The following is a 24,082-nucleotide window of genomic DNA, read 5'->3' as shown; positions in this document are numbered from 1 at the left end:
CTATAGTTTCACTCCATAATTAATGTTGTGAGTGTTTTGACAGGACTTTTATTCTTCTGCACACAAATAGGCTACTTCATAATTCTTGACAAATTTGATACTTTTATTGTGAAAGCAAAATCATTCAACTACCGGTTCTGTTCTCGCTGGCTTGATGGGGACTGCCCACCAGTGACGTCATGAGAATCCTGTATGGAAATGCATTCAGCAGAATGACATAATAGATCCAGAGATACATTCAGACGAGCTGAAGCTCCAGCTGTTCTCAGGTCAGATTTACAGTCCCGAGGCGTTTCCACGGGGATCTGCATGACGTCATCTATTAAAGGAAAGAAAGTGGGGAAAAAGTGATAATTAAGTAGAAGTTAGAAAGTCAGATACTCAGCATGCTGTCAGGCTTTTGTTACAGAACAGCGCCATCTAGTGGGAAAATCACTAAGAATTATATTTTTTTCTTTGCTTTTTTATAATTTTTTTATTTTATTTTATTTTTTAGTCATTTGACAGTTTTCTGATCCATCCAGTCCACTAGCTGTTGCTCCTAAGTCAGCAGTTTATATTTATTTTCTACAAAAATATCCATCTGTTCCTGTAAAGGCCCAAAACATAACAACTGACCTAAAAACATAATAATTCACCATAATGTAATTAAATAATAATGCTCATAACGTAATAAAAACCCAATAACCTGATAAAATCTTGAACTTGTAACGTAATATCACTTTTGCTCATAATATAATAACTTCTTACGTTTATGTTGTTGCATTTTTTAGCAAACATAATGTTATCAGGCCTGTAATGTCATAAACTAGCAGTTATTATATTATGAGCCCTCTGGTGGCTAGTTTATGACATTACAGGCCTGATAACAATATGTTTGTCAGGTAATAATGGCTGCTGTGCGTGCTGAACATAAATAAAAAAAAAAGACATCAAGGTCATAGAAATAAATGTAAGCTACTTGTTTTATTTAACTCAATTCATATACATTTATTATTTGTATTTTTTTTTTTCTTCTGCCACACAGTTTCTCTAATTTCTCTAAGTTGGAGGAGGCTCCAACTGGAGGCTTGGCAGCTTGTTTCTGCTTTAAGGCTGTTAGACCACATTACTGGTTGTATGTATTGTGTATGTATGTTGTGCGAATGATAAAAACTAAAAAAAATATGATAAAAAAAAAAAAACATGCACCGTTTTCTGGATAGCAGCTCATATCCTCGTTAAGGTCACCTTTGGGATGATGTGATCTGTTGTCTTTTTGATGAGGTTTTGTGTGGAGTGACGTCGCCCTCTGGTGGATTGTACTGGCTACAGCAGGTGTGCAGGTTGGCTGCTCTGCATTCTGTTTCTACTCGGGTGAAGACAGTTTAGGGAAAAACATAATTTTCAAATAGCAGCAGCTGACAAGGAAAGGACTGGTATAAAACAATGTGGGGGGGGGGGGGGGGTTTCAATGGCAGTATGATTATTCAGTCCTTCTGAGGGAATGAAGGAGAGCTTGCAGGTTTAGCACTGACCTTTGACCTCTGAGCCTTATTGGATCCTGGTGGAAGCAGAAAAAGAAATGCCTTTGTGTGTGTGTGTGTGTGTGTGTGTGTGTGTGTGTGTGTGGGTACAGTGTCTGAAATTAACTGGCTCACCTGCCAAGCACTGGTAAATAAAAACCAAACAAAAAAATAAAACTGCCAAGCAACACTATCATAAACGAAAGATGAAGCTGTTACAAAACCTTGTGATGAAGTGAAATATAAAAATAAAATTAGACTGATTACAATGTTGAATATGATGGAATATAATACAATAAGTAAAATGTATTTTACCCACTCTCTTGGATGTGTGTGTGTGTGTGTGTGTGTGTGTGTGTGTGTGTGTGTCCCTTTAGTGAAGAAACTGGGCTGCTGCATAGGACACTCAGATGCAGTCACTCACTGTCTTTCTGCCCCCTAGTGGCCGTTAGGAGACATTCACTCACTCACTGTTAGTCTCTCTGACCCCTAGTGGCCGTTAGGAGACATTCACTCACTCACTGTTAGTCTCTCTGACCCCTAGTGGCCGTTAGGAGACATTCACTCACTCACTGTTAGTCTCTCTGACCCCTAGTGGCCGTTAGGAGACATTCACTCACTCACTGTTAGTCTCTCTGCCCCCTAGTGGCCGTTAGGAGACATTCACTCACTCACTGTTAGTCTCTCTGACCCCTAGTGGCCGTTAGGCGGCATGTCGATGTCTCCCATCTCTACTTGACTGAACCAGGATCAGTCACTTGCCTCCTCTCTGCGCTGCTTCACATCTATGGCGCTGTGTGTCCTTCTTCATAGAAATCTGTCAGCCTGCCCATTTCCAAAGCTTTTTAATGTACAGAATCGGGTTCTGTGTATTAATTTAAAACTCACTCAAAATAGTACTAATACCACCACTGCTACTAGCTAGGGCTGGGCGATATATCAATATTATATCGATATCGTGATATGAGACTAGATATCGTCTTAGATTTTGGATATCGTAATATCGTGATATGGCATAAGTGTCTTTTCCTGGTTTTAAAGGCTGCATTACAGTAAAGTGATGCCATTTTCTGAACTTACCAGACTGTTCTAGCTGTTCTATTATTTGCCTTTACCCACTTAGTCATTATATCCACATTACTGATGATTATTTATCAAAAATCTCATTGTGTAAATATTTTGTGAAAGCAAACCAATAGTCATCCCTACAATTTTGTCTAAATCGATATTGAGGTATTTGGTCAAAAATATTGTGATATTTGATTTTGTCCATATCGCCCAGCCCTACTTACAACTGAACATTTAGCCCACTTCGTAGAAAATACCGAGATATATATCGTGTATCGCCATTCAGCCTAAAAATACCGAGATATGATTTTTGGTCCATATCGCCCAGCCCTACTACTAGCTATTAATCTTTATTTTTATAGGTCTTTCAAGAAAAAGAAAAACGTATACAATGGTGCTTTACAAATAAAAGAACAGCAAAGGAGTTAAATGAAGTAATAGATTAGAATAGAAAAGGAGAATAAAAAGAAGCAGGAGACAAAATAATTATGAGCATCAGAAATAATTTTTACTGAAGAGACAGGAATCATCAAACCAGATTCTGTGTCAGAAACTATGATCAATATATTACTGGTGAAGGGGATTATTTTCAACATTACAAGCTATTGCAGCCAACTGAAAGCATGTGAGGAAACTCACTGTTTAGGTTACAAACATTAAACACATTTCTGTTTGTGAACACATCGGTGTTTGGGTGTTAATGTTAAAGTCATAAACATGTTTATTTGTTTTAACATTGTTAAACCTGTTTTACAGCGAACCATACAGCAGATGTGGTTAAATTTTAACATTTGATAGACGCATAATAAAACTATTTCCTGATCTGTGGTTTCTCTGCCACAGACTTGGACTCAGATATTGGACACTGGCTTGATATTTGAGAGTGGACTTTGATACAGAAGTTATTTTTTGTAGGCTGTTTATTCATGTTTATTCAGGTCAAGACCTCTATTAACCAAAATTGTTTTATAAAGTTAAATGATCATCTTTAATTCCACTTATTTTACATTTGAAAATATCTTTCCTTTGGACTTTTTATTTTATATTTCATATTTTATTACTCTTGTTTTTGACAACTGTTTCTCACAATTAAAGTTGAAATTAATATTGTTTGGACATCTTCTTTTCAAACAGGCATAGTAAAAAACATAAAACATACATAAAACTTCCCTAAAATAAACCAATATATTGATCTGTTGTTTTATAAGTCATGATTTAAAAATCCATGAAAATGTAATCTGATTCAATGATTTGTTTTGCCAGATTGGTCAAACCAAAATGTGAAGGACACTCAGATATTCAGATCAAGCATCAAGAATTATGAAAATAAAGAAAATATTTTTAATATAGGTGCAGGAATGTGACTGCCCCCAAAAACTATTTTCAGCCAGCACAAGGAATGCATTTCAATGTGAAAGTGTTTGTGCTGTTGAGGTTGCTGTTCAGGTGCATAGGATAAGCAAATAATCAGTCGGTTGAAGGAAGTAGTCCGCACACTGACAAAAAATATAGAAGAGGCTCCTTAGATGCAAAAAAAAGGGAAAAAATGTATTTATATAGTGCCCAACAAAAAAGTGCCAAAAGTGAACAAACAAAGGTGAACGTTTCAATCATCAGACTATCTTCAGCACCGTACAAAGCTTCGGCTCTAGCTTCGGCTCCGATTTTGATAACTTGTTCATGGGCTATTTGGAATATAAGATTCTGCTTAACAATAACATTTCATCCTATAAAAATCCAGACTGAACAAATTTTTTGAAGTCCAAAGAATTGCTCCAAATAATTGCTTTTTCAACAAGGCCAGCAGTGGGGTAACAGTGAGTGACATGCACAGGGTTTTTGGGGCAACAGCTAATCTCCTTGTAAAGGTCACATTTTGGGATTCTTGTGTGGAGTGACATCACCTTCTAGTGGTTTGTACCAGCTACAGCATGTGTGCAGGTTGGCTGGTTTACTGCGGTTTTATACTGTTGCTGCATTCTGAAAGTAAAGGAGCAGTATGTTCAATATTTTTTCTGTCTATACATGGGTACTGTGATAAATGTATGCAGCTAGTATGTATATATTAGGGTTAGGGTAATCGTAGAGGAAGTAACAGTAGCAGTAGTGGTCTAATTGTAGTTGTACAGTAGTAACAGTAGTAATAGTATTAATCATAGATGTAATAATAGTAGTAGTGGTAGGCCTAGTGCTAGCAGTACTGATAGTAGTTGTAAATGTAGACTAGTAGTAGTAATAGTGTAGATACTAATATAGTAGTAGTATCAGTGTAACAGGAGTGGTTTTACCTGTATTTCTTGGATATGAAGTCTGCTAAAATACTTCTACTACTTGTGTCTTCATTAGTCTCTCCATACCTCTTATGTTACCAGATATTTGTGATCTGTTGTTTTTCCTGATATTCTCTGATAGTTTTTATGATGTTTTTTTTTATTTTTCTATAATTGCACTGACCTGGCATAAGTAATAAATGGTGATCAAACAGGCTATAGTGCACATGCTGTTGCACGTGCACTATAGCCTGTAACCACTGAGCCACTGTGCTGCCTACAGGGATATTTTCATGTGATCAAATTTCTCCTCCTCCATGCATGACATTGTTTTATGCTGAGGCTGCTCTTTAGTTCACTGTAGATGATGTGGTTCATGCCCACCATCTAGTAGACACATAGTAGAACTTTTTCATCACCTGATCTGTGATTTGCCACAGGTTTGGCAACAGGTTCGACTGGTTTGATGTCATACATGTTTCTAGACTTTGATGCTGAAGTTATGAGGATGTGACTGCAGCCTCAGATCAACAGACAGACTGACGAAGGAGAATAAGCAGCGTCTTCTCTCTCAATGTTTCCTCCACACATGAAGGTGGAAAGTGTCTTTGACTTGATCTGGATGTGAGTTCACCAGGTAAGGATCCAACCAGGGAACATTATAAACGTTTGATGATATCACATTGTGTTGTTTAACTGTATAGCAAACTTGTGTGAGATGATGGTGATAGGGTTTTTCAAAATGTCAAATTGATGCTTGCCGATGTAAATATTCATGATGATAATTTCTGTCTGACTTTGAGGACAAAATAGACATTGGCTATGATAATGTATTACTTTTAGTGTTGCCAGGTATAATCAGCACCAGTTAGATTGTAATCTCTGTTTGTAAAAAAAATGCAGGAAGTCTCAGAACTGGTCTGACAGCTTGGATTAGCTTGACTGAGGTGCATTTTATCCACTGTTAATACTCCCAAGTGTGCAAAACAACCATCTTACCAATACTGAGATACACTTTGTTTCTCTCAACCCCCTTTTGAACCGTCCATGTCTCAGTTGTCCTAGAGGCTTAAAATTCCTGTACCTAGTCAGTGTATTTGATGGAAAAAGCAGGTATATTTAGTATTTTCCACACTTAATGTAAATGTGACATGTCACTGAAATGAATGATCACAGCCCTTGAAATGTCATGTAACTGAAATATTGTTGTAATTAATTGGTCCAGTGTGTTTGTGTAAAGGTGTTCGCTCCACTATGAGTCAGTCTGAGGAGAGAGAGGAGGGGCTCCCTCCCTCTAAAACCACTCTGTCTGGGGAACATGACAGCCAGACCAAAGCTCAGAGGTAAGATGAGGATCTCTAACTGTCCATGACTGTTCTCCATCTCAGAGCTCAGCAGTGAAATCATTAACCCATCATTATTCAGAGTAAAAGCTCTTTTTTCTGTTGTGTTGAAGCCCAGTCCAGCAGGAGAGACCAGACTCCCCTGTACCCAGCTGTGTGTCCATGAAAAGTGACCAGTCCAAGGATTTCTTAATTGAGTTTAAAGAACAGCATTCATCAGACAAAAAGTAAGTCGTTATTAGCATTAAAACATGTAGCATTATATTATTGTATTTATCCAGGAAGTGTTTTTCTTTGCTACATGCTCTTTTGCAGCATTGCTCTGCTTCACATCCATACAGTTACAGATATTCATACCAGAGCTGCTCAGTAGAACCACAGTCTTCTGCTGTTGGTCACTGAGCAGCTCTACCAGAACAATCTGGGGGTTGAGTTCCTTGCTCAAGGTGTAATTGGTGGTAGTTGCACAGGGTGGAGAAAGAGTTACTTATTCAATCTGATTTTCAAAGTTGGTACAGGGATTCAAACTGGCAACCTGCTGGTCAAAACTCTGCTTCTCTAACATTTTTACTGCCACCACCCTGTTTTATCAAACCTGAGCAGGATCCAGCAGGAGAGACCAGACTCCCCTGTACCCAGCTGTGTGTCCATGAAGAGTGATGAGTTTATGGATCATCCTCTTCTGTTTAAAGATGGACAGCACTCTACTGAGCAAAGGTAAGAATTGAAAACAGATGAGTTTGTTATTATTTGATTCTACTGAACAGAGGAAATAAGAAGTCATGATACTCTGTTGATTTAGTTTCTTCTCTCAAAACATCACATCCAATAATCAGAGCTGCATTTACAGTGGAGTTCACATTGTGTTTCTACTAGGATCCATCATGACAGAACACAGTCACCTTTAACCGCCTGTGTTTGTGTGTGTGTGTGTGTGTGTGTGTGTGTTTGTGTGTGTTTGTGTGTGTGTTTGTGTGTGTGTGTGTGTGTGTGTGTGACAGAGAGACAATATATGACCTAATACATGTTTTCTCCAGAGTCCACCAGGAGAAGTCAGAGGTCCCCAGTGGTCAGTCTGTCCAGGAGCATCAAACAGACCTGAACTCCATATTTATGGTGTGTAAATGTACAACAACACATTTTACCTCAGCTACAAATGAAATGCAAAACAACCACTCTGGTCATAATAGTCTCCAAGCTTTCAGTGTATGCCAGATAGATCTGATGTTTAATTCAAATATTATTCTGTTTCAGCTGCTTGAGGAGAACATTGTCACTTTTGTGAAGAACGAACTGAAAAGGTTTCAGAGGGTCCTGAGTCCAGATTACCCAGAATGCTTAGAGAGGCAGAGGGAGGATGCGGAGGATGTGGATGGTGAGGAGGAAGAGCAGAGGAGGAGCAGCAGAGAGGCTTTTCTGCAGATCACACTGCACTTCCTGAGGAGAATGAAGCAGGAGGAGCTGGCTGACTCTCTGCAGAGCAGTAAGAGGCTTTTAACAGGTTTAACATGATGGAGAGGGGAAATGGTGGGAAAATGGGAGATGTTTATGTTCACTATTCTGATGTAAATATAGACATTTCTCAAACAAGATATATTCAGTTCCAGGTAAATGGGCACAGTCCCCAGGAATCATCTGCTAAAATTGTTGATTTGTTCATGTGGCTTAAAATGCTGAACACAGTATTGTTCATTAAAAAAAAATAAGCTGCCTTTCACATTCAGCTGCACACACAGTCGGGATCTGTTTGTCCACCAGTGATGAGCACAATAGATGCCATGGGGTTGGGAAAAGTATGCATTCACTGAGAAATGTTTACACTCCTCATATACCACAACATCAACTGATTGATGTTATTTTTTCATTCAGAAACTCTTGCTGCAGTGTGCCAACGTAAACTCAAATCTAACCTGAAGGAGAAGTTTCAGTGTGTGTTTGAGGGGATTGCTAAAGCAGGAAACCCAACACTTCTGAATCAGATCTACACAGAGCTCGACATCACAGAGGGAGGGAGTGGAGAGGTCAATGATGAACATGAGGTCAGACAGATTGAAACAGCATCCAGGAAACCAGCGAGACCAGAAACAACAATCAAATGTGAAGACATCTTTAAACCCCTACCTGGAAGAGATAAACCAACCAGAACATTGATGACAAAGGGAGTGGCTGGCATTGGGAAAACAGTCTTAACACAGAAGTTCACTCTGGACTGGGCTGAAGACAAAGCCAATCAGGATATACAGTTCACATTTCCATTCACTTTCCGAGAGCTGAATCTGCTGAAAGGGAAAAAGTACAGCTTGGTGGAACTTCTTCATCGCTTCTTCATTGAGACCAAAGAAGCAGGAATCTGCAGGTTTGACAAGTTCCAGGTTGTGTTCATCCTTGACGGTCTGGATGAGTGTCGACTTCCTCTAGACTTCCAGAACAACGAGATCCTGACTGATGTTACAGAGTCGACCTCAGTGGACGTGCTGCTGACAAACCTCATCAAGGGGAAACTGCTTCCCTCTGCTCGCCTCTGGATAACCACACGACCTGCAGCAGCCAATCAGATCCCTCCTGAGTGTGTTGACATGGTGACAGAGGTGAGAGGCTTCACTGACCCACAGAAGGAGGAGTACTTCAGGAAGAGATTCAGAGATGAGGAACAGGCCAGCAGAATCATCTTCCACATCAAGACTTCACGAAGCCTCCACATCATGTGCCACATCCCAGTCTTCTGCTGGATCACTGCTACAGTTCTGGAGCATGTGTTGAAAACAGATGAGAGAGGAGAGATGCCTGAGACCCTGACTGAGATGTACATCCACTTCCTGGTGGTTCAGTCCATAGAGGGGAATGTCAAGTATCATGGGAGAGCTGAGACAGATCCACTCTGGAATACAGAGACCAGGAAGATGATTCTCTCTCTGGGAAAACTGGCTTTTGAGCAGCTGGAGAAAGGCAACCTGATCTTCTATGAAGCAGACCTGACAGAGTGTGGCATTGATATCAGAGCAGCCTCAGTGTACTCAGGAGTGTTCACACAGATCTTTAAAGAGGAGCGTGGGCTGAACCAGGACAAGGTGTTCTGCTTTGTCCATCTGAGCATTCAGGAGTTTCTGGCTGCTGTTTATGTCTTTCTGTCATTCATCAACACTGGTGTCAATCTACTGAGAGAAAAACAGTTAACCTCTCCACTGTCCATTCTATTAAGAAAAAAATCTAACATCAAACACCTCCACCAGAGGGCAGTGGACAAGGCCTTGCAGAGTCCAAATGGACACCTGGACTTGTTCCTCCGCTTCCTCCTGGGCCTTTCACTGCAGACCAATCAGACTCTCCTACAAGGCCTGCTGAAACAAACAGGAAGTAGCTCACAGACCAATCAGAAAACAATCCAGTACATCAAGGAGAAAATCAGGGAGAATCCCTCTCCAGAGAGAAGCATCAATCTGTTCCACTGTCTGAATGAGCTGAATGACTGTTCTCTAGTGGAGGAGATCCAACAGCACCTGAGATTAGAAAGTCTCTCCACAGTCAAACTCTCCCCTGCTCAGTGGTCGGCTCTGGTCTTCATCTTACTGTCATCAGAAGAAGAGCTGGACGTGTTTGACCTGAAGAAATACTCTGCTTCAGAGGAGGCTCTTCTGAGGCTGCTGCCAGTGGTCAAAGCCTCCAATATAGCTCTGTAGGTGGATAGATAACTGGATATATTCTATATATTAAATATAATATTTATACAGAAGAGAAAAAAAGATATATTTTCAAAATTGTTGTATTTCTTTATCACTAATGCTTCTTCAGGCTGAGTGTGTGTAAGCTGTCAGAGAGAAGCTGTGAAGCTCTGGCCTCAGTTCTCAGATCCCAGTCGTCTAGTCTGAGAGAGCTGGACCTGAGTAACAACGACCTGCAGGATTCAGGAGTGAAGCTGCTCTCTGCTGGACTGGAGAGTCCACACTGTAGACTGGAGATTCTCAGGTCAGTATTCCTCAACCTGTTCAACAGACGACCATTTAAATCCTGCTTTACATGCAGGTTACTATCAGCGAATAAACTCCTAACCTGTAGAGGATTTGCTCTGTTTATGTAATTTTAAAACCAATTGTGATAACATTTAGCACTTCCTAGCCTCCGTGAATTACTTTCCATGAGGACATTTCATTCTTTCCTCTCCTTGATGCCTCAGTTGTTGAAACCTAAAATACCAGAAAGGACTTCTGATATTCTGTCACAAAGTGAGTGGAGAACTCTCAAACTGGACCAAATGAAACCACAAAGCAGATCATCTAGTCAACTGTTTGTATTTGAGGCAGTTACACTTTTGCTAGCATTTGACTTAATTATCACATCTAATATCACAGTAGTATACTAATAAAATCTAACATGTTGCTTCTTTTCTCTGTGTGTGTGTGTGTATGTGTGTGTGTGTGTGCGCGCAGGCTGTCAGGCTGTCTGCTCACAGAGGAAGGCTGTGCTTCTCTGGCCTCAGCTCTGAGCTCCAACCCCTCCCATCTGAGAGAGCTGGACCTGAGCTACAATCATCCAGGAGCCTCAGGAGTGAAGCTGCTCTCTGCTGGACTGGAGGATCCACACTGGAGACTGGACTCTCTCAGGTATGGAGAGGCAACGTCTGCTAGAAGGCTGAGAGCTGGCACACATTTTCTCTGTCATGCTGAGAAGCTGAGGAATATTGTTTAATGTTTAATGGTGGATATGAGTGATGCTGTATGGAAAATCATTCATCAGGAAGGTTATTTAATGCCCATGTTTTCATTATCAAAGAGAATATGCTGGACTGACTTTGTTTCCCCCACAGTGTGGACCATGGTGGAGTCCAGTGGTTGAAACCAGGTCTGAGGAAGTGTAAGTATGTATTTAGTTTGATTCATGAAAACAAAGCAGCAAACATTTAACTACTTACATGGAAAGTCCCTCTACACAGCAACATGTGACATCTATTCATTCAAGTCCTACTGAGAATGAAGATGATGGCTGATATAATGTGTCATCATGAAACTGTTTTAGAAATTAAAGGTCAGTGACAATAAATCAACAAATAATAAACAGATCTATTAAAAATAGTTTCTGTATTGTGTCTTGTTCTCTCCATCAGATGACTGTGAACTCACTCTGGACCCAAACACAGCACACAGAAACCTCTTCCTGTCTGAAGACAACAGAAAGGTGACAGAGGTGACAGAGGAGCAGCCATATCCTGATCACCCAGAGAGATATGACTTCTGGAAACATCTGCTGTGTAGAAATGGTCTGACTGGTCGCTGTTACTGGGAGGTCGAGAGGGAAGGAACGGTTTATATAGGAGTGACTTACAGAGGAATCAGTAGGAGAGGAGAGGGTGTTGACTGCTGGATTGGAGGGAATGAAAAGTCCTGGAGTCTGTTCTGCTCTGATGCTCGTTACGTTGCCTGTCACAATAACAGAGTAGTATCCACAGGAACTTTCTCCTCCTCCTCTGACTCTAACAGAGTAGCAGTGTATCTGGACTGGCCTGCTGGCTCTCTGTCCTTTTACAGAGTTTCCTCTGACTCACTGATCCACATCCACACCTTCCATTCCACATTCACTGAACCACTCTATCCTGGGTTTAGACTCTGTTCTGGTTCCTCAGTGTCTCTTGTCAGATAGAGGTGGGAGAGAGAAACACTCACACTGCTGACCAAAGACAGCTGCTGAGATAATAGTTCACTCAGTACAGGATCACACACACACACACACACACACACCTTAAAATGAGAATATTAATGTTTGTATTCATGTAGCTTTGCTATTCATTTCACTGTAAACAAACATGACTCATCAATCACTGTAAATAGAGTGGATTCTCTGTGTAACTGAACATGGTTTTAACATCACACATGTACAAGAAAACAGACATTTTATTTGGAAAATGAAATGAATGAGATATTTAACCAGACAGAATCAAGTTATTGTTGTTCACCTGAGAGTCTGTTGTTGATGATTGACAGGTTAAAATATCTTTCCTATGAACCTTTGTTTTATTTGGTATTTTATTAATGTCACACCAAGTTAAACATCAATCATGTTTCCAACAATTTAAGTTAAAATGAACATTGATTGTATAAACAAGCACAGTTTCAAACATTTTATTTTATACTTTTTATTGTCAATTTTTTTTTTTACTTCATATGTGATTATAATTTTGCTAAAATCAACCAATATCTTGTTCCATAGTTGTATAAATGAGGAGATGAGTGTGTGCATAAAAGTATCGACAGTTGACATTAAACAAATCTTATCCATACTGGTTATTTCACTATTATTTAATACTAATAACTGTATATAATAATAACGGTATATGAGGAAATGTGAGATGAGTGTGTGCGTAAAAGCATGATGATTGAAATCTGTCATGTTTTAAATATCTTAGACTTTGTTGTCTTTTTGAGCTTTTGGTGAAGTGTGTGTCCATGTTATATCATCAGGTGCGTCTCCATTTCCCCCCTGAAGATATTGTCATATTTCATGAATAAATACAGACACTGATTTGGTTGTTGTTTCTACTCCAAACACACAGTTTTGCAGCATGATGTATTTCCTTTGTACATCAGGTTGTTAGATTGCTGTGGATGCAGATCAGATGAAAAATGGTTTTATATATATTCCTTTAGGTTTCAATTAGACATATTCATGATGGACTAACATTTAATTACATTCCTTCAGTAGCTTTTGCAGTAAAAAAAAGTATTAAAAAAAATCACTGAAATAACGATACTAGTCTTTTTATACTGAGCGGACCCGGCATACAAGCATTTCATAGCTCTGTTTCCCCTGTGTATGCTGTGTATAAGACAAATTAATAAACTTGAACCCTAAGTAAAAGAAATAATGACTTTTATGAATGGCAGGTCATGCAGCTCTATGTGAGAGCGCTGTTGATTTTGTTGCTGGAATACGTTTTTAATAAGTATTCAATGACTTTAGTGTAAATAATATACATGTAGCACTTGCAATACAATCGAAAATGTGACAAACACTCGCAGTGTGCCGAGCTTTCCGCAGCACTGATTGAACCTTGATGCACCGAGCGTTACCTTCATTTCATCCACAAAATACTTGCCACGTGTTTCACTAAATAGATTTCATGCGACAAAATAAACTTTGATCATGTTAATACAATTGCATAAATCTACATAATTTAATTTAAATATAAGCTCATTTCGTACATGAAATGAAAATATGAGAAAAGTACTAAATCCCTCAGCCTGCTTTGATTGGTCGATCATGTGTCGCTTGTCCCGGCGTAAGATTTTCTGGTTTGATTCTGTACATGTTATACAAATCTGTGATTTGAATATATTTATTAAGGACAAGTGTTTGACATGTTTAATGCCCCCATTTACTCTATTCTCATTTATATTCTATTTTTCTCGCTGTATCCTGTTACTATCTGCTGCTTCAAAGACCCACAAGGAGTAAAAGTAAAAGTTCCAAGATAAATAAGACTGTCCAACATGATAAGAACAGAGTTAAAGAAGAATAAAGCAGGTAAATACAACAGGAAAAAAAGGTAAAAACTAAAGATATAAAAGCCTGTCTGTAAAAATGTGTTTTAAGAGGTGACATCACACAGTGCTGATGGACGTTGTGCTCATTTCTAACAACTTGTCTGAAGGAGTAGAGTCTGAAGTTTGGACTGTAGTTACCTGTCTGCTGGACGGAGGAGGAGGAGGTGAGGGAGGAGGTGAGGGAGGAGATGGAGGAGGTGGAGGAGGAGGTGGAGGTGATGTTGAAGAGGTTTGGCGGCTGCAGGTCGGCCTTGCCCTGTTCCTCCTCTTCATCCTTTTCATCCTCCTCATCCTCACTCTCTCCCTCCGATGAAGAGGAAGACTTGTCATCGGAGGAGCTGGCGAAGATGGCCTTGAACAGATCCATGGGAGGCCTGCTCTCCTCCTCTTCCTCCTCCTCTTCCTCACCCTCACTCTTCTTTGTCTGCAGGAGGGAACATCGTTTTGTTTTTAGATTTGTTTAACCAGGAAGTTCCTCTGAGATCAAAACTCATTTTCCAGATCTGGCAAAGACAGCAGCATCAAGACAAACAGCATGTGACACGGACATGAGCAAATATACAATCAAATCACATTAAAAGGTAAGAAAAGTCAGACTTCACTATGAGCGTTCAGAGGCAGTAACATACAAATACAATCACACTTATCAAACCCAAACTAATGGCTAGTCAGCAATCACTCTGTACTGGACTGACAAGGAAACAGCACGTCCGGTCACAACTTTCAAAATAAAAGCCTAATTGTCCAATATGTGTTACCATGTTTTTATGACTAAATACCAATATAGGCTAGTGGCCTTGTGGGCTATTTTGGGCCTACTCGGAGCTGTTCATTCTACTAGTATATGGCTTTTGAGATTGTCTGTTTTACAGGCCTTTGACTTGATCTTATGCATATCAGAATATATGTTTACTATATGTATCTATCAGCTATAAGCATGGTTTTCTACTACATATGTATTGTGTATGTGTGGTTATATGTTTTTCTTATGATGGAAAATAAATAAATATGATTAAAAAAAAACATGCACAGAGTTTTCTGAGTAGCAGTTCTTTATGATGAGGTTTTGTGTGGAGTGACGTCGCCCTCTGGTGGATTGTACTGGCTACAGCATGTGTGCAGGTTGGCTGGCTTTCTGTAGTATGAAGCTGTTACAAAACCTTGTGATGAAGTGAAATTTAAAAAAAAATTACAATTACAATGTTGAATATGATGGAATATAATACAATAAGTAAAATTTATTTTTACCCACTCTCTTGTATATGTGTGTGTGTGTGTGTGTGTGTCCCTTTAGTGAAGAAACTGGGCTGCTGCATAGGAAACTCAGATGCAGTCACTCACTCTCTTTCTGCCCCCTAGTGGCCGTTAGGCGGCATGTCGATGTCTCCCATCTCTACTTGACTGAACCAGGATCAGTCACTCGCCTCCTCTCTGCAACTCTGCTGCGCTGCTTCACATCTATGACGCTGTGTGTCCTTCTTCATAGAAATATGTCAGCCTGCCCATTTCCAAAGCTTTTTAATGTACAGAATCGGGTACTGTGTACAAATTTAAAACTCACTCAAAATAGTGCTAATACCACCACTGCTACTAGCTATTAATCTTTATTTTTATAGGGCTTTAAAAAAAAACAAAAAAAACTATACAATGGTGCTTTACAGATAAAAGAACAGCAAAGGAGTTAAATGAAGTAATAGATTAGAATAGAAAAGGTGAATAAAAAGAAGCAGGAGACAAAATAATTATGAGCATCAGAAATCATTTTTACTGAAGAGACAGGAATCATCAAACCAGATTCTGTGTCAGAAACTATGATCAATATATTACAGGCGAAGGGAAAAACGATTAAAGACGTAAATGAAGGGAAGGTTTCATATCCTCCTCTCTCTCTCTCTCTCTCTCACACACACACACACACACACACACACACACACACCAGCAGTTTACTTTCACTTATTGGTGTGGCCTCAGATTATTTTCAACATTACAAGCTATTGCAGCCAACTGAAAGCATGTGAGGAAACTCACTGTTTAGGTTACAAACATAAAACACATTTCTGTTTGTGAACACATTGGTGTTTGGGTGTTAATGTTAAAGTCATTAACATGTTTATTTGTTGTAACATTTTTAAACCTGTTTTACAGTGAACTAAAGAGCAGATGTGGTTAAATTTTAACATTTGATAGACGCATAATAAAACTATTTCCTGATATGTGGTTTCTCTGCCACAGACTTTGGACTCTCATATTGGACACTGGCTTGATATTTGAGAGTGGACTTTGATACTGAAGTTATTTTGTGTAGGCTGTTTATTCATGTTTATTCAGGTCAAGACCTCTATTTACCAACATCGTTTTATAAAGTTAAATGATCATCTTTAATTCCACTTATTTTATATTTTAAGAGTGAGCATTACATTTACTGTATGGTTTCCTAACCAGCTAATGCACGCCCCCTAGTGGTATGTTAGATTTACAGCTGCTTGAGGCAAAGTTTTAAACACACCACAATCCCACAGCACCTTCACACCATGGTGACTGTCTGCTGCTGTCACACACCTTTCCTTCAGGTCCATAACCAGACGGTCCAGGTCATCAGCAGGAGCCATGAAATATGTTGATTTCCTTGTTGAAGCTGCTTGTTGAAGCTGCTTCTTTCACCTTTATCGGTGTGACGCAGAAAATTTAACGACAAAAGGTATTGTAAGCAAAATTTTATGTGACAGTTTACAGCGTATTACACTTTAAACACTCAGCATTTTTTTAGTATAATGTTACTGCCTACCTGTCTGAAAAGCCGCAGTTTAGGTTCAAAACACAACTCAACACTTCCAACGGTTTCCCAACATATTAGTGTTTGAGTGTTAATGAAGTCATCTAATAAGAGCAGAAGTAGTAGCAGTAATTTGACGTGTTGCTTTCTGAACGTGTTTAATCAGGACACAGCCTGCAGGTTTGAGGTTTGTACACTCAGTGTATATGTGACATGTTACTGACAGAGTGATCACAGCCCTTTAAGTAATATATCCTGTAAAGGAAACTTTATTCTAATGAATCAGTCCATCTAACAGCATGTTGGGTGTGTTTGTGTAAAGGTGTTCGCTCCACTATGAGTCTGTCTGAGGAGAGAGAGGAGGGGCTCCCTCCCTCTAAAACCACTCTGTCTGGGGAACATGACAGCCAGACCAAAGCTAAGAGGTAAGATGAGGATCTCTAACTGTCCATGACTGTTCTCCATCTCAGAGCTCAGCAGTGAAATCATTAACCCATCATTAGTAAAAGAGAGTAGAGTAAAAGCTCTTTTTTCTGTTGTGTTGAAGCCCAGTCCAGCAGGAGAGACCAGACTCCCCTGAACCCAGCTGTGTGTCCATGAAGAGTGAACGGTCCAAGGGTTTCATTGTTCATTTTAGAGAACAGCATTCATCAGACAAAAAGTAAGTTATCAGCATTAAAACATGTAACATTATATTCTTATTTTTTAACAATTACTGTATTTATCTAGTTTTACTTTGCATACATGCTCTTTTTCAGCACTGCTCTGCTTCACATCCATACAGTTACAGATATTCATACCAGAGCTGCTCAGTAGAACCACAGTCTTCTGCTGTTGGTCACTGAGCAGCTCTACCAGAACAATCTGGGGGTTGAGTTCCTTGCTCAAGGTCTAATTGGTGGTAGTTGCACAGGGTGGAGAAAGAGTTACTTATTCAATCTGGTTTTCAAAGTTGGTACAGGGATTCAAACTGGCAAACTGCTGGTCAAAACTCTGCTTCTCTAACATTTTTACTGCCACCACCCTGTTTTATCAAACCTGAGCAGGATCCAACAGGAGAGACCAGACTCCCCCGTACCCAGCTGTGTGTCCATGAAGAGTGACCGGTCTATGGATAATCCTCTTCTGTTTAAAGATGGACAGCACTCTACTGAGCAAAGGTAAGAATTGAAAACAGATGAGTTTGTTATTATTTGATTCTACTGAACAGAGGAAAGAAGAAGTCATGATACTCTGTTGATTTAGTTTCTTCTCTCAAAGCATCACATCCAATAATCAGAGCTGCATTTACAGTGGAGTTCACAATGTGTTTCTACTAGGATCCATCATGACAGAACACAGTCACCTTTAACCGCCTGTGTTTGTGTGTGTGTGTGTGTGTTTGTGTGTGTTTGTGTGTGTGTTTGTGTGTGTGTGTGTGTGTGTGTGTGTGACAGAGAGACAATATATGACCTAATACATGTTTTCTCCAGAGTCCACCAGGAGAAGTCAGAGGTCCCCAGTGGTCAGTCTGTCCAGGAGCATCAAACAGACCTGAACTCCATATTTATGGTGTGTAAATGTACAACAACACATTTTACCTCAGCTACAAATGAAATGCAAAACAACCACTCTGGTCATAATAGTCTCCAAGCTTTCAGTGTATGCCAGATAGATCTGATGTTTAATTCAAATATTATTCTGTTTCAGCTGCTTGAGGAGAACATTGTCACTTTTGTGAAGAACGAACTGAAAAGGTTTCAGAGGGTCCTGAGTCCAGATTACCCAGAATGCTTAGAGAGGCAGAGGGAGGATGCGGAGGATGTGGATGGTGAGGAGGAAGAGCAGAGGAGGAGCAGCAGAGAGGCTTTTCTGCAGATCACACTGCACTTCCTGAGGAGAATGAAGCAGGAGGAGCTAGCTGACTCTCTGCAGAGCAGTAAGAGGCTTTTAACAGGTTTAACATGATGGAGAGGGGAAATTGTGGGAAAATGGGAGATGTTTATGTTCACTATTCTGATGTAAATATAGACATTTCTCAAACAAGATATATTCAGTTCCAGGTAAATGGGCACAGTCCCCAGGAATCATCTGCTAAAATTGTTGATTTGTTCATGTGGCTTAAAATGCTGAACACAGTATTGTTCATTAAAAAAAAATAAGCTGCCTTTCACATTCAGCTGCACACACAGTCGGGATCTGTTTGTTCACCAGTGATGAGCACAATAGATGCCATGGGGTTGGGAAAAGTATGCATTCACTGAGAAATGTTTACACTCCTCATATACCACAACATCAACTGATTGATGTTATTTTTTCATTCAGAAACTCTTGCTGCAGTGTGCCAACGTGAACTCAAATCTAACCTGAAGGAGAAGTGTCAGTGTGTGTTTGAGGGGATTGCTAAAGCAGGAAACCCAACACTTCTGAATCAGATCTACACAGAGCTCGACATCACAGAGGGAGGGAGTGGAGAGGTCAATGATGAACATGAGGTCAGACAGATTGAAACAGCATCCAGGAAACCAGCCAGACCAGAAACAACAATCAAATGTGAAGACATCTTTAAACCCTTACCTGGAAGAGATAAACCAACCAGAACATTGATGACAAAGGGAGTGGCTGGCATTGGGAAAACAGTCTTAACACAGAAGTTCACTCTGGACTCGGCTGAAGACAAAGCCAATCAGGATATACAGTTCTGACTCCACCTGCAGGTGGATCACAGACTTTCTGTCGGACAGAAAGCATGTCTCTGACTCCCGGACCATCAGCACCGGTTCCCCTCAAGGCTGCGTTCTTTCCCCTCTACTCTTCTCCCTGTACACCAACAGCTGCACCTCTAGTCACCAGTCTGTCAAGCTCCTGAAGTTCGCGGACGACACCGCCCTCATTGGGCTCATCTCTGGTGGGGATGAGTCAGCCTACAGGCAGGAGATCGACCGCCTGGTGTCCTGGTGCGGACTGAACAACCTAGAGCTCAACGCTGTGAAGACAGTGGAGATGGTTGTGGACTACAGGAAGAACCCAGCCCCACTCACCCCCATCACCCTGAGAGACTCCCCAGTCGACACTGTGGAGTCCTTCCGCTTCCTGGGCTCCATCATCACCCAGGACCTCAAGTGGGAGCTGAACATCAGCTCCCTCACCAAAAAAGCGCAGCAGAGGATGTACTTCCTGCGGCAGCTGAGGAAGTTCAACCTGCCGAAGACGATGATGGTGCACTTCTACACCTCCATCATTGAGTCCATCCTCACCTCCTCCATCACCATCTGGTACGCTGCTGCCACTGCCAAGGACAAGGGCAGACTGCAGCGTATCATTCGCTCTGCTGAGAAGGTGATTGGCTGCAATCTGCCTTCCCTCCAGGACCTGTACACCTCCAGGACCCTGAGGCGAGCAAGAAAGATTGTGGCCGACCCCTCTCACCCTGGACACAAACTTTTTGAAACACTCCCCTCTGGTAGGAGGCTGCGGTCCATCAGGACCAAAACCTCACGCCACAAGAACAGTTTCTTCCCGTCTGCAGCTGGCCTCATCAACAAGGCCCGGGACCCCCACTGACACAGTCCCTTATCCCCCCCCCCCCATACCTTTGCACATTCTTGGAAAATTTTTTGCACATACCTGTACAAACTGTACATTTCATTCACTTGGAAAAAAAAACAAAAAAAACCAAAACAGTTATATTGTTATATTGCACATATATATTTGTACATATTTTTATTTCTTATTTCTTATTATATTTTTTATTATATTTTTAATTGTATTATTATTATTTTTATTTTATTTTATTTTATTATTTTTATGTTTATTGTATGCACCTCCATGCCAAAGCAAATTCCTTGTACTGTGAAAACTTACTTGGCAATAAACTTTATTCTGATTCTGATTCACATTTCCATTCACTTTCCGAGAGCTGAATCTGCTGAAAGGGAAAAAGTACAGCTTGGTGGAACTTCTTCATCGCTTCTTCATTGAGACCAAAGAAGCAGGAATCTGCAGGTTTGACAAGTTCCAGGTTGTGTTCATCCTTGACGGTCTGGATGAGTGTCGACTTCCTCTAGACTTCCAGAACAACGAGATCCTGACTGATGTTACAGAGTCAACCTCAGTGGACGTGCTGCTGACAAACCTCATCAAGGGGAAACTGCTTCCCTCTGCTCGCCTCTGGATAACCACACGACCTGCAGCAGCCAATCAGATCCCTCCTGAGTGTGCTGACATGGTGACAGAGGTGAGAGGCTTCACTGACCCACAGAAGGAGGAGTACTTCAGGAAGAGATTCAGAGATGAGGAACAGGCCAGCAGAATCATCTTCCACATCAAGACTTCACGAAGCCTCCACATCATGTGCCACATCCCAGTCTTCTGCTGGATCACTGCTACAGTTCTGGAGCATGTGTTGAAAACAGATGAGAGAGGAGAGATGCCCGAGACCCTGACTGAGATGTACATCCACTTCCTGGTGGTTCAGTCCATAGAGGAGAATGTTAAGTATCATTGGAGAGCTGAGACAGATCCACTCTGGAATACAGAGACCAGGAAGATGATTCTCTCTCTGGGAAAACTGGCTTTTGAGCAGCTGGAGAAAGGCAACCTGATCTTCTATGAAGCAGACCTGACAGAGTGTGGCATTGATATCAGAGCAGCCTCAGTGTACTCAGGAGTGTTCACACAGATCTTTAAAGAGGAGCGTGGGCTGAACCAGGACAAGGTGTTCTGCTTTGTCCATCTGAGCATTCAGGAGTTTCTGGCTGCTGTTTATGTCTTTCTGTCATTCATCAACACTGGTGTCAATCTACTGAGAGAAAAACAGTTAACCTCTCCACTGTCCATTCTATTAAGAAAAAAATCTAACATCAAACACCTCCACCAGAGGGCAGTGGACAAGGCCTTGCAGAGTCCAAATGGACACCTGGACTTGTTCCTCCGCTTCCTCCTGGGCCTTTCACTGCAGACCAATCAGACTCTCCTACAAGGCCTGCTGAAACAAACAGGAAGTAGCTCACAGACCAATCAGAAAACAGTCCAGTACATCAAGGAGAAAATCAGGGAGAATCCCTCTCCAGAGAGAAGCATCAATCTGTTCCACTGTCTGAATGAGCTGAATGACTGTTCTCTAGTGGAGGAGATCCAACAGCACCTGAGATTAGAAAGTCTCTCCACAGTCAAACTCTCCCCTGCTCAGTGGTCGGCTCTGGTCTTCATCTTACTGTCATCAGAAGAAGAGCTGGACGTGTTTGACCTGAAGAAATACTCTGCTTCAGAGGAGGCTCTTCTGAGGCTGCTGCCAGTGGTCAAAGCCTCCAGTATAGCTCTGTAGGTGCATACATAACTGGATAGATTCAATATATTAAATATAATATTTATACAGAAGAGAAAAAAAAATATATTTTCGAAATTGTTGTATTTCTTTATCACTAATGCTTCTTCAGGCTGAGTGTATGTAAGCTGTCAGAGGGAAGCTGTGAAGCTCTGTCATCAGTTCTCAGCTCCCAGTCCTCTAGTCTGAGAGAGCTGGACCTGAGTAACAACGACCTGCAGGATTCAGGAGTGAAGCTGCTCTCTGCTGGACTGGAGAGTCCACACTGTAGACTGGAGATTCTTAGGTCAGTATTCCTCAACCTGTTCAACAGACGACCATTTAAATCCTGCTTTACATGCAGGTGACTATCAGTGAATAAACTCCTAACCTGTAGAGGATTTTCTCTGTTTATGTAATTTTAAAACCAATTGTGATAACATTTAGTACTTCCTAGCCTCCGTGAATTACTTTCCATGAGGACATTTCATTCTTTCCTCTCCTTGATGCCTCAGTTGTTGAAACCTAAAATACCAGAAAGGACTTCTGATATTCTGTCACAAAGTGAGTGGAGAACTCTCAAACTGGACCAAATGAAACCACAAAGCAGATCATCTAGTCAACTATTTGTATTTGAGGCAGTTACACTTTTGCTAGCATTTTACCTCATTATCACATCTAATATCACAGTAGTATACTAATAAAATCTAACATGTTGCTTCTTTTCTGTGTGTGTGTGTGTGTGTGTGTGTGTGCGCGCGCGCAGGCTGTCAGGCTGTCTGCTCACAGAGGAAGGCTGTGCTTCTCTGGCCTCAGCTCTGAGCTCCAACCCCTCCCATCTGAGAGAGCTGGACCTGAGCTACAATCATCCAGGAGCCTCAGGAGTGAAGCTGCTCTCTGCTGGACTGGAGGATCCACACTGGAGACTGGACTCTCTCAGGTATGGAGAGGCAACGTCTGCTAGAAGGCTGAGAGCTGGCACACATTTTCTCTGTCATGCTGAGAAGCTGAGGAATATTGTTTAATGTTTAATGGTGGATATGAGTGATGCTGTATGGAAAATCATTCATCAGGAAGGTTATTTAATGCCCATGTTTTCATTATCAAAGAGAATATGCTGGACTGACTTTGTTTCCCCCACAGTGTGGACCATGGTGGAGTCCAGTGGTTGAAACCAGGTCTGAGGAAGTGTAAGTATGTATTTAGTTTGATTCATGAAAACAAAGCAGCAAACATTTAACTACTTACATGGAAAGTCCCTCTACACAACAACATGTGACATCTATTCATTCAAGTCCTACTGAGAATGAAGATGATGGCTGATGTAATGTGTCATCATGAAACTGTTTTAGAAATTAAAGGTCAGTGACAATAAATCAACAAATAATAAACAGATCTATTAAAAATAGTTTCTGTATTGTGTCTTGTTCTCTCCATCAGATGACTGTGAACTCACTCTGGACCCAAACACAGCACACAGAAACCTCTTCCTGTCTGAAGACAACAGAAAGGTGACAGAGGTGACAGAGGAGCAGCCATATCCTGATCACCCAGAGAGATTTGACTTCTGGAAACATCTGCTGTGTAGAAATGGTCTGACTGGTCGCTGTTACTGGGAGGTTGAGTGGGAAGGAACGGTTTATATAGGAGTGACTTACAGAGGAATCAGTAGGAGAGGAGAGGGTGTTGACTGCTGGATTGGAGGGAATGAAAAGTCCTGGAGTCTGTTCTGCTCTGATGCTCGTTACGTTGCCTGTCACAATAACAGAGTAGTATCCACAGGAACTTTCTCCTCCTCCTCTGACTCTAACAGAGTAGCAGTGTATCTGGACTGGCCTGCTGGCTCTCTGTCCTTTTACAGAGTTTCCTCTGACTCACTGATCCACATCCACACCTTCCACTCCACATTCACTGAACCACTCTATCCTGGGTTTAGACTCTGTTCTGGTTCCTCAGTGTCTCTTGTCAGATAGAGGTGGGAGAGAGAAACACTCACACTGCTGACCAAAGACAGCTGCAGGATCACACACACACACACACACACACACACACACACACACACACACACACACACACACACACACACACACACCTTAAAATGAGAATATTAATGTTTGTATTCATGTAGCTTTGCTATTCATTTCACTGTAAACAAACATGACTCATCAATCACTGTAAATAGAGTGGATTCTCTGTGTAACTGAACATGGTTTTAACATCACACATGTACAAGAAAACAGACATTTTATTTGGAAAATGAAATGAATGAGATATTTAACCAGACAGAATCAAGTTATTGTTGTTCAC

At 40.9% G+C, this 24,082-nt stretch overlaps 1 protein-coding gene and 1 long non-coding RNA gene across 3 annotated transcripts; both read left to right on the top strand.

Moving 5' to 3' along the window:
• Nucleotides 1-7,227: 7,227 nt before the first annotated feature.
• LOC139665685 (NLR family CARD domain-containing protein 3-like) lies at nt 7,228-23,856 on the top strand. 2 transcript variants are annotated; one of them, XM_071544776.1, is made up of 7 exons: nt 7,228-7,302; nt 7,441-7,669; nt 8,056-9,859; nt 21,909-22,082; nt 22,542-22,715; nt 22,919-22,965; nt 23,216-23,856. In XM_071544776.1, exons 1-7 carry the CDS (start codon nt 7,300-7,302, stop codon nt 23,746-23,748), a joined length of 2,964 nt encoding a protein of 987 aa, XP_071400877.1. In that variant the 5' UTR covers nt 7,228-7,299; the 3' UTR covers nt 23,749-23,856. The 2 variants fall into 2 exon arrangements, with proteins under 2 accessions (XP_071400877.1, XP_071400876.1); XM_071544775.1 differs by lacking the exons at nt 21,909-22,082; nt 22,542-22,715; nt 22,919-22,965; nt 23,216-23,856 and adding exons at nt 9,976-10,149; nt 10,611-10,784; nt 10,988-11,034; nt 11,285-12,686.
• Nucleotides 17,962-19,114, top strand: LOC139665683 (uncharacterized). Its single transcript, XR_011696881.1, has 3 exons — nt 17,962-18,042; nt 18,181-18,409; nt 18,796-19,114. It is a non-coding gene; the product is annotated as an uncharacterized lncRNA (long non-coding RNA).
• Nucleotides 23,857-24,082: the final 226 nt, after the last annotated feature.

This window comes from Centroberyx affinis, unplaced genomic scaffold (assembly GCF_046629955.1).
Source record: "Centroberyx affinis isolate AG114_WGS23_722 - 3 ecotype Tasmania unplaced genomic scaffold, CSIRO-AGI_Caff_v1 ptg004653l_1, whole genome shotgun sequence".
Lineage (NCBI taxonomy): Eukaryota > Metazoa > Chordata > Actinopteri > Beryciformes > Berycidae > Centroberyx > Centroberyx affinis.
The sequence above is the reverse complement of the archived record's forward strand: the minus strand, read 5'-3'. Positions and strand labels throughout refer to the sequence as shown.

Coding starts and splice junctions, on each gene's coding strand:
- LOC139665685 (XM_071544776.1), top strand. Junction 7,670..8,055: donor GGCTGACTCTCTGCAGAGCA/GTAAGAGGCTTT, acceptor TTTTTCATTCAG/AAACTCTTGCTGCAGTGTGC. Junction 22,966..23,215: donor GAAACCAGGTCTGAGGAAGT/GTAAGTATGTAT, acceptor TCTCTCCATCAG/ATGACTGTGAACTCACTCTG.